This window comes from Penaeus chinensis, chromosome 12 (assembly GCF_019202785.1).
Source record: "Penaeus chinensis breed Huanghai No. 1 chromosome 12, ASM1920278v2, whole genome shotgun sequence".
NCBI classification, from domain to species: domain Eukaryota; kingdom Metazoa; phylum Arthropoda; class Malacostraca; order Decapoda; family Penaeidae; genus Penaeus; species Penaeus chinensis.
In genome coordinates, this window is record NC_061830.1 from 37,371,478 (window position 1) to 37,383,019 (window position 11,542).

At 53.1% G+C, this 11,542-nt stretch overlaps 1 protein-coding gene across 1 annotated transcript; it reads left to right on the forward strand.

Moving 5' to 3' along the window:
* The first annotated feature begins 218 nt into the window (after positions 1-218).
* Positions 219-11,506, forward strand: LOC125031168. The gene is made up of 6 exons (XM_047621737.1): positions 219-445; positions 4,214-4,305; positions 4,860-5,035; positions 6,113-6,281; positions 6,929-7,079; positions 7,276-11,506. The coding sequence occupies exons 1-6, from the start codon at positions 281-283 to the stop codon at positions 9,214-9,216; spliced, it is 2,694 nt and encodes an 897-aa protein (XP_047477693.1). The 5' UTR covers positions 219-280; the 3' UTR covers positions 9,217-11,506.
* Positions 11,507-11,542: the final 36 nt, after the last annotated feature.

Sequence of the window (11,542 nt, forward strand, 5' to 3'; positions counted from 1 at the left end):
TCTTTGTGTGGTTTGTTATTCAGGTTATTTTGATGTTATTTAGTTAGGTGCCGCTGGTGTTGCCACTGATGCTGTTCTTTTTTTTTGTTGTTGTTGTTGGCCATGATCATCATTAGCATTGTACTTTCTTTTATATTCATGTGTTAGATTATTGATTAATGAATTATTATTATATTTATCCTTTTACTTATATATCTATTTGTTCTGTCCTCAGTGATGGCGACGGGCCCACGGCGGCGGTGACAGCTGTGAGCGCGGGCGGAGAAGGACGACGGGAGAGATGGGCGGCCTGCGGGCGTGCGGGTGGAAAGCCTCGTGGGCGGCCTCGACGTGGATGATGCTGCTGCTGCTGGGCGTGGTGCTGATGCAGGTGGCGTCCGCGACGGCTGAGTGGGACAGCCACTGCCCGCCCGGATGCAAGTGCACCTACGTCAGCAACAGGAAGGTGGGTCGCGGGGAAGGGCGAGGGGCGGGGGAGTGGGGCAGGGAAGGGGGTAGGGAGTAAGAGGGGGGTGGGTGGGGAGAGAGAGAGTGAGTGAGTGAGTGAGAGTGTGTGTGAGTGTGAGTGAGTGAGTGAGTGAGTGAGTGAGTGAGTGAGTGAGTGAGTGAGTGTGTGCGTGTGCGTGCGTGCGTGCGTGTGTAAAATACTCTACTTTGGTTGTGAAAGCCTCAATACATGGACTGGTTAGACAGTAATACCAGTACAGGATGTACGTTTTGACTCTTTATTGCTAAAACAAATACAACACAAGCAAATGAACACACTCTGATTTAAGTAACGAGAGAATCACTGTACTGACAGGCCCGGAGGAAGACTCAGCAACTGTTTGGGACGGAAAAAGACTTCATTTGGAAAACTTGGCCTAAATAACCATATTCGTGTTTGCGAATTCCTGCCAGCTTCTTTATTGTCAAGAACAGACACGTTGTCGAGGTCAGCTGCACAGATGCTGACTTTCCCTTGCCATATAATATAGTGGTTTTCTCGTAACTTATATCAGAGGCCACTATTGAGAGAGAGAGAGAAAGAGTGAGGGAGAAAGTGAAAGAGAGAAAGAGTGAGAAAGTGAGACAGAAAGAGTAAGAAAGTGGAAGAGAGTAAGAGAAAGCGAGTGAGAGAGAGAGAGAGAGAGAGAGAGAGAGAGAGAGAGAGAGAGAGAGAGAGAGAGAGAGAGAGAGAGAGAGAGAGAGAGAGGACCCTCCAACCATTTCCCGCTGGCATAAAAGGAGCACAAACTCACTCACTCACACACAGCCATTACAACCTCTTGTCCAAATATGTCAAGAGGGAGACAACAGAACCTCATTCTCTCTATTTACCTCCACGACAAACACACACACACATACACACATACACTCACACACTCACACACTCACACACTCACACACTCACACACACGCTCTCTCTCTTCTCTCTCTCTCTCTCTCTCTCTCCTCTCTCTCTCTCTCTCTCTCTCTCTCTCTCTCTCTCTCTCTTCTCCTCCTCCTCCCCTTCCTTACTGTACCTCCCTTTATATTTTTTCTGTCCCCCTCCCACTTCAATCTCTTGTCTCTCATTTCTTTCTCTCTTCTCTCTTATTTCTCTCTTTTCTCTCCTATCTCTTATGTTCTCTCTCTCTTTCCCCTCTCTCTTTTCTCTCTCCTCCATCCTCCTTCCGCTCTCCCTTCCTCTCACCCTCTTTCTCGCTAAATTTCTCCCTCACGCGTGGGTGTCTGTGGCCGCGCGCCCTGCCGTTTCCTGCGCAGGGCGTGTGTGTCTGTATCTGCGTGGCGGTGTGAATTAGCAGTGTCCTTAAGGGCATTGTCGAGGAACAATGCGGCCTTTGTGTCCCGCAGCGGTGTTCGCGCCCGCACGGAGGTCGACGGAATAGTGAGGCTCTTTCCCCGCCGCTCGCTCGCTCGCCGGGATTTCTTCTAATTGGCCTTTATTTTCGGTGTCCCTTGGCTCGTCGACGTGTTTGGATTTTAAGGCAGTGGGCTCTTTCGTTTTTTATTTATTGATTGATTCTCTCTCTGTCTGTCTGTCTGTCTGTCTGTCTCTCTGTCTCTCTGTCTCTCTGTCTCTCTGTCTCTCTGTCTGTCTGTCTCTCTGTCTCTCTCTCTCTCTGTCTCTCTCTCTCTCTCTCTCTCTCTCTCTCTCTCTCTATATATATATATATATATATATATATATATATATATATATATATATACATATATACACACATACACACACACACACACACACACACACACACACACACACACACACACACACATACACACACACACACACACACTCACACACACACACACACACACACACACTCACACACACACACACACACTCACACACACACACACACACACACACACTCACACACACACACACACACTCACACACACACACACACACACACACACACATACACACACACACACACACACTCACACACACACACACACACACACACACTCACACACACATACACACACACACACACACACTCACACACACACACACACACACACACACTCACACACACACACACACACACACACACACACACACACACACACACACACATACACACACACACACACACACTCACACACACACACACACACACACACACACACACACACACACACACACACACACACACACACACACACACACACACTCACACACACACACACACACTCACACACACACACACACACACACACACACACACACACACTCACACACACACACACACACTCACACACACACACACACACTCACACACACACACACACACTCACACACACACACACACACTCACACACACACACACACACACACACACACACACACACACACACCCCTCGGACCACAAGAGGCCATAACTCGCGCAATTGCATTGTTGGCGCATTGAAACGTATCCGCCTTGCCATTCTGCCGCTGGCGTCATACTTACCACACTTAATATACGCTTCTTGCACATATAATTATAACAAGCAGTATTGAGATGCGAGAACATTGGGGGAGATTGCATTTGTTGCACTAGCTTTCTTGCGTGCAACTGGCTAATGCTTTGTCTTTTTTATTGTCCCTGTTAATGAAATATCAATGGGATTGCAACCGTAGCCGTGTTGCAAAATTCTGTCACTGTTGCGAAAAAGTGAGCGAGCTATGGTTGTTGTTGTTGTTGTTAGTGTTGTTCATGTGCAGCGGTTGTCAGTTAGGGAATAAACGATCGTGTTATTTGTGGGATAAACTTCATCTTTTTTTATTAGCTTTGGTGTTTTTTTTTTTCGAAGACTTTTAATTGATTGGTGCGGTGTTGCGTGCGTAATTAAGGCCTGGGTTTAACTGCGTGTTGATTCTCGGTTACGTTTGATATTCGCTTGTGTTTTTATTGGCGCAAATGACCAAAGGGGTTCGCCGGCTCTGTAATCGAATTTGTAATTATGATTATCTCGGTTGTCATTTTCATTTTTTGTAAGTTATTATGCTCTTCTTCATTTACGGTTGTTCACTTTTGGGTTTGATTTCCGAGTTGCAAGGAGGCAAGTGACGTAACGCCGTTGTGTTATTCCCGTCCGGCGTCCGCGAAAGTGTGGAGGAACTCGTGGCGTGACGGCGACTCCCGGACTTCAGAGAGACATGCACTCGAAGTAAATAATTCAGGTGCAAACTTCAGGGAACAACGATGTCCTTTCTTGTTTCAGAGTTTGTGGTTGAGTTCAGTTCCGTTTTTTTTTTTTTTTTTTTTTTTTTTTTTGTGTGTGTGTGTGTGTGTGTCTGTGTGTCTGTATTCTGTGTTATCGTTATTTAAATTATCTTCTGTCAGTGTTTGCCTGTCTGTCTCGGATATCTGTCTGTCCTCTCTCTCCTCTCCTCTCTCCTCTCATTCTCTCTTCCCTCATCTCCCTCTCTCCCTTCCTCTCCCTCCTCCCTCTCTCTTCTCTTTTCTCCCCTCTCCCCCTCTCTCCCTTCCTCCTCCTCTCCCTCTCTCTTCTCCCCTCTCCCCCTCTATCCCTTCTTCCTCTTCCTCTCCCTCTCTCTTCTCTCTTCTCCCCTCTCCCCCTCTCTCCCTTCCTATTCCTCTCCTCATCTCCCTCTCTTCTCTCTTCTTCCCCTCTCTCCCTTCCTCCTCCTCTCCCCCTCTCTTCTCCTTTCTTCCCCTCTCTCCCTTCCTCTCCTTTCATTTCATTCATTTTTCCTTCCCTCTCCGCGTGTCCTCAGGTGGCCGACTGCCGCAGCGCTGGCTTCTCGACGGTGCCCTCGACGCTGAGTTCGGAGGTGCAGGAACTCAATCTCAACAACAACAACATCATGTGAGTGCTTGGGATTTTTTTGTTTTGTTTGTCAGGAAGTTTGTAATTTTTTTTTTTATTTTTTGTGATTTTTTTTTTCATGTTTGTTTTATTTTTTTTTATTATTTTTTTAAGAAGTAAGTTTCATGTTGTTTGGCATTTAGAGTTTCTGTTGTGGTTTTTTTTTATTGTGTGTTTTTTTTTTGTTCTCCGTCTACCATTTATGCACGATTCATTAGGCATTCGTATGTCCTTCCTCTCACTCTAGTGTTTCGTATATCAGTCTTCAAGTATTCGCATCCCAATCGTACAATTTTTTTTTTTTCTCGTAATTATCGCCTCCTTCTCCTGTTCTCCCTCTCCTTCTCTTCCATTCATTCTCAGATTATCAGCTTTTATGTGTTCTTCCAATTCCTTTCTTCTCCCTCGCGTTATCCTCAATTTAACTCCCTTCCCTCCCTTCTTTTTTCCTCCTTTCTCTTGTACCTCCCATCGTTATCCTCAATTCATCACCATTTTTATTATCATCATCTCACCCCCCCCCCTCCCCCCTTCATCTCCCCTTCCTCCCGCAGGTACCTGGAGAAGGACGCGTTCAAGAAGGCCGGCCTGGTCAACCTGCAGAAGCTGTACCTGAAGGAGAACGGCATCCGCAACGTGCACAAGGACGCCTTCAGGGACCTCAGGATCATGATCGAGCTCGACCTCAGCGCCAACGCCGTCGACAAGCTGCACCTGCACACGTTCACTGGTGAGGGAGGGGGAGAGTGGGGGAGAGGGGGAGGGGGAGAGGGAGGGGGGAAGAGTGGGGGGAGGGAGGGGGGAGCAGGGAGGGAAAGAGGGAGGGGGGGGGGGGGGGGGGAAGAGGGAGGGGGGGGGGGGGAGGGAGGGGGAGAGGGAGAGAGGGAGGGGGGAAGAGTGGGGTGGAGGGAGGGACGAAGGGAGAGGGAGAGGGGGAGAAGGAGAGGGAAAGAGGGAGGGGGAGGAGGAGGAGGGAAAGAGGGAAGGGGAGGAGAAGGAGAGGTGGGAGGAGGAGGGATAGAGAGAGAAGGAGAGTGAGAGGGAGGGGGAAGAGTGGGGTGGAGGGAGGGGCGAAGGGAGAGGGATTAAGGGAGAGTAGGGAGGAGGATGAGAGGGATGGTAATTGAAGGGCAGGGAAGGGATGAAGGGAGGGGTGAAGGGAGAAGGAAGGGGAGTTAGGGAAGCAGAGGGTTTGAGGGAGGGAGCAAGGGAGAGGGATTGCTAGAAGGAGGGGGAAGAGGAGGGCGAGTGATTGGTGAAAAATAAAGAGGTGAGGGAGAGGGAGGGAAGGGATAAGAGAGAAAGAGAGGGAGGGAGGGAGGGAGGGAGAGGGAGCAGGGAGGGTAGGGATAAGAGGCATTTAAGGGGCTGGGAAAGGAGTGATAAAGAGAGAGGTCTGCATGTGTTTATTTGCATGAGTATTTTTGATGGATAATGCAATTAAACGCCAAAGCCATGAAATATGCAAGGCGTCCCACCCAGACGCGTTCAGCCATGGCGAATGGAGGAATACTTTCACGCGTTCGTTTTATCTGTCAGTTTTTGGAGTGAATATTTTGCTTTTTTATAGACTAGCGGAAAAGAATATTCGAATGTGTAGCCCTTGTAGTGCGATGGCTTTCCTACTTTTCACTTCTTTTTGTCTCTCCCTCCTCCTCCTCCTCCTCCTCTATTACCCTGTGGCTCTTCTTCCTCATTCTCTCCCTCCTTTACCTTTCCCTCACTTCCCCTCGTTCTCCCTAAATACCAAAATACTAATCATTCCCTTTCTCCTCCCCCCCTCCCCCCCCTCCTTCTTCCCCCACAGGCCTAGAGAAGCTGCGCGTGCTGGACCTGAGCGAGAACGCCCTGATGCGCCTGGACGGGGTGCAGTTCCCCCCTCTGCCCCACCTGCGCAAACTCGACTTCCGGAATAACGACCTCGTCTACATCAACAACTACGCCTTCTCCAACCTGGCGCTGCTCACGTCGCTCAGGTGAGAGAGGGGGGAGGGAGGGGGAAGGGGAAGGGGTTGGTTGGGTACGGGTGTAGGTGGGTGTAGGGGAGAGAGTACGGGTGAGAGTGGAGGAAGTGGGAGTGAAAGTGAGATAGATAAGAATGAGTGGGCGAATGTAGGGAGGAACGTAGAAGAATAAACGTGAGAAACAAAGACTTGATCTGTACTTTCCTTTGGAAAAAAGTTCATTACTTTCGTATTTCTCCTCTGCTTTCACACAAGAGCTACAACCAGCTGCCAGAAAAAGTTATTTAAGAATATGAGAGGGGGAGGGGGAGGGGATGAAATCAAGTGTTCATCTGGGAAATCATGCTGAAGTACTTCTAAAAATGGCGTTGCTTGGTGCTTCTGTTACGTTATATATATATATTTTTTTTTTTTTAGGTTTATTTAGTAAGAGGTATGGTATTAACAGGAATAAAGTTTGATTATGTACAATGTGTTGTTTATTTATAGGTGTATCATTGTTCTTTCTGTTTTTTCTTATTGTGTGTCTGTGTTTGTGGTGTTTATTTTGAAAATGTTATTTTGTTCACATTTTCCCGTTTGCATGATAACTGCGCACTTGTTTGCGATGCAAGCAAAGCCACTACCTTCGCTCTACCTATTTCCTGATTCCCCGCCAGGCTCTCGGGGAACAAGCTGAAGCTGGTGCAGCCGGAGCTCTTCGTCAACAACACGAACCTGGTGGAGCTCGAGCTGCACGACAATCCGTGGGAGTGCGACTGCCGCCTCAAGAACCTCGTGCGCTGGGCCAAGAAGAGGTCGCTCCTGCAGGTAAGGGGGAGGGAGGGAGGGGTAGGGAGATTGTAGGAGGGTGATTCTCCGCGGGCCTTGGAGGGGGGGGGGGGGCTTGCATGTAAACGTGTCGATTTGTTTAGGTTTTGTTCAATGTGACTTTAGTGTGGCCATTTACTGTCCCTGCATGTGCCTCTGCCTCCCGAGCAGTTGTCTGACGCCCCCTGTTTTGCAGGAGCACGTGACGTGCCACTCGCCGGAGCGCGTGTCGGGGCGACGATGGGAAAGCGTGATGGACGAGGAGCTGGCGTGCCGCCCGGAGCTCATCGTGATGCAGACGGAGGTTCCCGCCGCGCCGGGCCAGAACGCGTCGCTGACGTGTCGCGCGACGGGCGAGCCGCTCCCGCAGCTCAAGTGGGTGCTGCACGGCCGCGTGCTCACCAACATGTCGGTGATCCCGTTCTCGCAACCCGAGCAGCGCTACGTGGTGCGCGAGGTGGTGGAGGCGGCCACGCGCTGGTCGGAGCTCACCGTCACGCACGTGCAGGACCGCGACCTCACCTACTACACCTGCGTGGCCGACAACCTGGCGGGCCTCGTGGAGCACAACGTGTCGCTGGTGGCCGCCGCGCCGTCGCACACGGGCGCCGTGGCGCCCAAGGCCACGCTCGACCTCTACGCCATCATCGGCATCGCCACGGGCGGCCTCGTGCTACTGCTGCTGCTCATCGTGGCGCTGTGCTGCTGCGTGCGGCGCCGCAAGGGCCGCGAGATGAAGGCGCGCCCCAAGGTGAACGGCACCGCGGGCGGCCACGTGGAGCACAAGAACGTGATGATCGTGAACCCGGTGGAGAAGCCGCCGCGCCAGTACGAGCAGGTGCCGCAGACGGACATCGAGATGGCGGCGCTTGCGGCGGACGCCGGCGCTCACCGCAGCTACGACGAGGTTGATTACCCCGAGGCTGGCCCTGCGGCGCACCGCACGCCCCTAGCCACGCTGGAGGAGGAGGACGACGACCTCCCGTCGCAGGACACGACGCTGCCGCTGGACGGGCCGTGCGCCGCGCCGCCGCACAGCGTCGTCGACTACCTCGGCCACTACCCCGACCTGCTGGACATGACGCGGCCGCGCGCCGTGTCGCCCACGCAGCTGTCCTACCACTCGCTGGTGGCGCCGCAGTTCGCCGCCGCGCCGCCGCCCGCCCCCGAGTACCGCTACAGCTACGTGCACCCCGCTGAATACACGCCGTACCCCGTGGCCTACGTCTCGCCGCAGCCGCAGCCGCGCCCTGGCTACGTGACGCTGCCGCGGCGCCACCGCTCGCCGTCGTGGGCGGGCCAGTCGTCGCTGGAGGCGGATGCCAGCTCGCCGCCGCCGCCGTCGCAGGAGGGCGAGCGCCGGTACGACCCCATCTACGACACGCTGGGCCCGCGCACGACCGCCGACGGCACCTCGCGCACCGACCTGACGCGCCCCGCGCTGCGCGCCGCCGAGCCCTTCACGCCGCGCACGCCGCAGTCGCCCGCCTCGCCGCCCGGGATGCCGAGCTACTACGCCCCCGCGACGGGCGGCCCGGCGCGCCCGCTCCACCACCAGCGCAACCACAGCTCCACGCTGCCGCGCTCGACACCCAACCTGCTGGAGGGCGGGGCCGGCCTGAGCCTGCCCGCGCACCAGCAGGTGGTGCCCGAGGGCGTGCCGGCGCAGTTGGTGACCCGCGGCACCTTCCTGCCCGCCCACTCGCCCACGCCGTCCACCGCCAGCACCGCGCGGACCGCCTCGCCCGCCTACCGCGCCGCCTCGCCCGCGGTCGCTCCGTCGCCGCTGCACCTCCCGCCCGCCTCCTCCTCCCCCGCCTCCGCCGCCGCCGCCACGCCCTCCCGCTCCCCCCTTGCCTCCAGCAACGAGTCCACGCTCGACTCCTCCACGCTCTACAACAACAACAACAACAGCCACAGCGTCAACAACAACACGAAGGCTGCCAAGGACCTGGACGTGAGCTCGGCGTCGACGGGCTCGGTGGCGTCGGCCAAGAAGGTGCCGCCCAAGCCACCGCCCAAGCCCAGCGCCAAGCGGCTGTCCGTCGCGTCCGCCGCCAGCGACTCGCGCAAGGCGTCGCTGGCGGGCGAGGGCCGCGCGTTCCAGGACGAGGGGCCCGACGGCACGGAGGTGTGAGGAAGGGAGGGGGGAGGGGAGGGAGCGCCTCCGCCGGGAAGGGGGGACTCGACGTGCGGCCAAGGGGTCGTCGCGCCGCCCACCGCGCCGCCGACCGCGCCCACTGCGCCCCGCGTCCACGGCGGTGCGCGCGCTCCGAGCGATGACGACAGCGAGGCAGTGTCCAGCAGCCCTGACGACGGCCTAGAGTGGGTGTAGCGGCGACGGTGCCACAGCCGCTCCGGCCGCCACCCTCGCCCCACACCCGCCCCGTCCCACGCCGCCGCCGCGCCCTGAGCAGACGTGGCGCCGGGGCCAGCGTCGCCGGCGGTGCCAAGTGCCGACGCCAGGCGAGGCCGGTGCTCGGCGCCAGGACGCGCGTGAGCGGCGGACGACGAGGTCCCTCTCCCCCACTCCTTCCCCCTCCACCTCTCCCTCCCCCATCCCCCCTCCTTCACCCTTTCCCCGCCCCGCGGAGACAGAGCGAAGATCAAGAAGCCTTCCAGTGTGTGACGAACACTTTCTATCTTTGTTAAGGTAAACAAACAAGGTAAAGATATGTACATATACATGTAAGTGATGCACCAAATGATGGTTCCACAAGGGAAACGGCAGAAAAGGGTGTTTAAAATAGAGCGCCTCTCCTCTTTCTAGAGAGACAGAGAGAGAGCGAGAGAAGGAACTGCAGCGCATGACCTGTGCATGACATCGCTCGGACAAGGACGGGTCGTAGTGCAAGTGTGAACCAGGGTCGAGAGGCACAGGTAGCAGCATCATGCAAGCAGACCAGCCAGTCAGCCTGCCTGCCTGCTTGCCTGTCTGTCCGCCTGTCTGCCTGCTTGCTTGCCTGCCTGCCTGCCTGCCTGTAGGTACTACCCCTGCAGCTGCTTTTCTATGAATATTCTTTACATAGAGAGTTTAAACGAAGCCCCACCTTCATTTCCCCCGAGGCGTTTGGACTGTGAAGTTGTGTGAGGATGTTTAAGATATAAAAAAAGCAAGAAGAAATAGTAGGATTAGATTTGAAGAATTTAAAAATGATAAAAAAAAAAAATAAAAGAAATGAAGTTTGATTACTATGCTGAATATATATATTGTATTTTCATATCGCAAATTAGCACCAAATTTTGTATGTTCATATTTATTGACGGAATAATTAAGGGAAAACTGCTTGTGTGGAAACCTCCCCCGTTAGCCGCTCGTAGAGACGAAGTGTGTCTGTCAGTCTGGATGCCGTGTAATGTAGAAATCATTTTGCATGTCATCGTCATCAACGTCGTCGTCGTCGTCGTGATCCGGTAAAGGTAGAGACGAGTCGTGGGCGTCGCCACGGCTTCCCAGCGCTGCAGAATCGTGAAAGCAGATTTCTATTCTATTCTTAGTTACATGTGTGTGTTTGTGTGTACATATAATCCTCCGTGACCCGGAGAGAGGAAATTTTATGACGTCAGGAGTGACAATGCAGCAGAAAGGGAGAAGAGGAAGCGACGTGGGCGTGCATGCGTCGCGACGTGCTGGACGGTCGGACGGCGGCGACGCAAGAAGACGCAAGTTGAAGATGTTTAGACTCCTAAGGCCTACGTCACCGACAACGCAAGAAGAGACGTCTAGACCCCTGGCGATGCAAAGGATATCGTTTACGTTACGGACGAAGTTGAAAAGAGAAGTGTCGGAGTTACTGACCACACAGAGGCAGAGGCAAGAGACAGCTGCCGGCCATGGAAAGCGAGAGAGACGTCTGGGTAACTGACGCAGAAAGAGACGTCTGCTGGGCTGCTGGCGACGCAATGGGAGACAAGTGGTCGACAAAGCAGGGTTCCTAACATACGTTTTATGCTTAAGAAGAACACTTCCCTGTGTGTATGTGTGTACGTGTGTGTATGTGTGACATAGAGGATTCTTGATAATGTTTTTTTTTTATTATGTTTCTTTTGAGGTACATTATGATGAAGGGAATTCTAATTACGAAAGCTTTTGATATCAAGTCACACCGTAGTCATTAAGTTCTCTTTTACGTTTCTCTTTTTCACCTTTATTAGCAAGGAAGGACAAAACAAAAAATAAAAAGTACAAAAAATTCGCCGGAGTAAGACAGGGCATAGTTTTTTTTTCTTTTCAATTATTGTATATAAAACTTAATTATATATGGATGTCCTCGATATGAAAATTACACTTTTAATTTGGAAATCAGAGTGTCGTTGTCTTTAGTCTCACGAGGAGCTTGTGGAAATATTTTGTACGTCTTTCGTTACAAAGTTTGCCAGAATGCGCATTTCAGTTTTGTTTCTCTAAATAAAGAATGAAGAAAAGTTTCGGGTATTTGATTGGCATTTCTCGATTTGATTGA

Coding starts and splice junctions, on each gene's coding strand:
- LOC125031168 (XM_047621737.1), top strand. CDS start 281: ATGGGCGGCCTGCGGGCGTGCGGGTGGAAAGCCTCGTGGGCGGCCTCG. Junction 6,282..6,928: donor GCGCTGCTCACGTCGCTCAG/GTGAGAGAGGGG, acceptor ATTCCCCGCCAG/GCTCTCGGGGAACAAGCTGA. Junction 7,080..7,275: donor AGAAGAGGTCGCTCCTGCAG/GTAAGGGGGAGG, acceptor CCTGTTTTGCAG/GAGCACGTGACGTGCCACTC.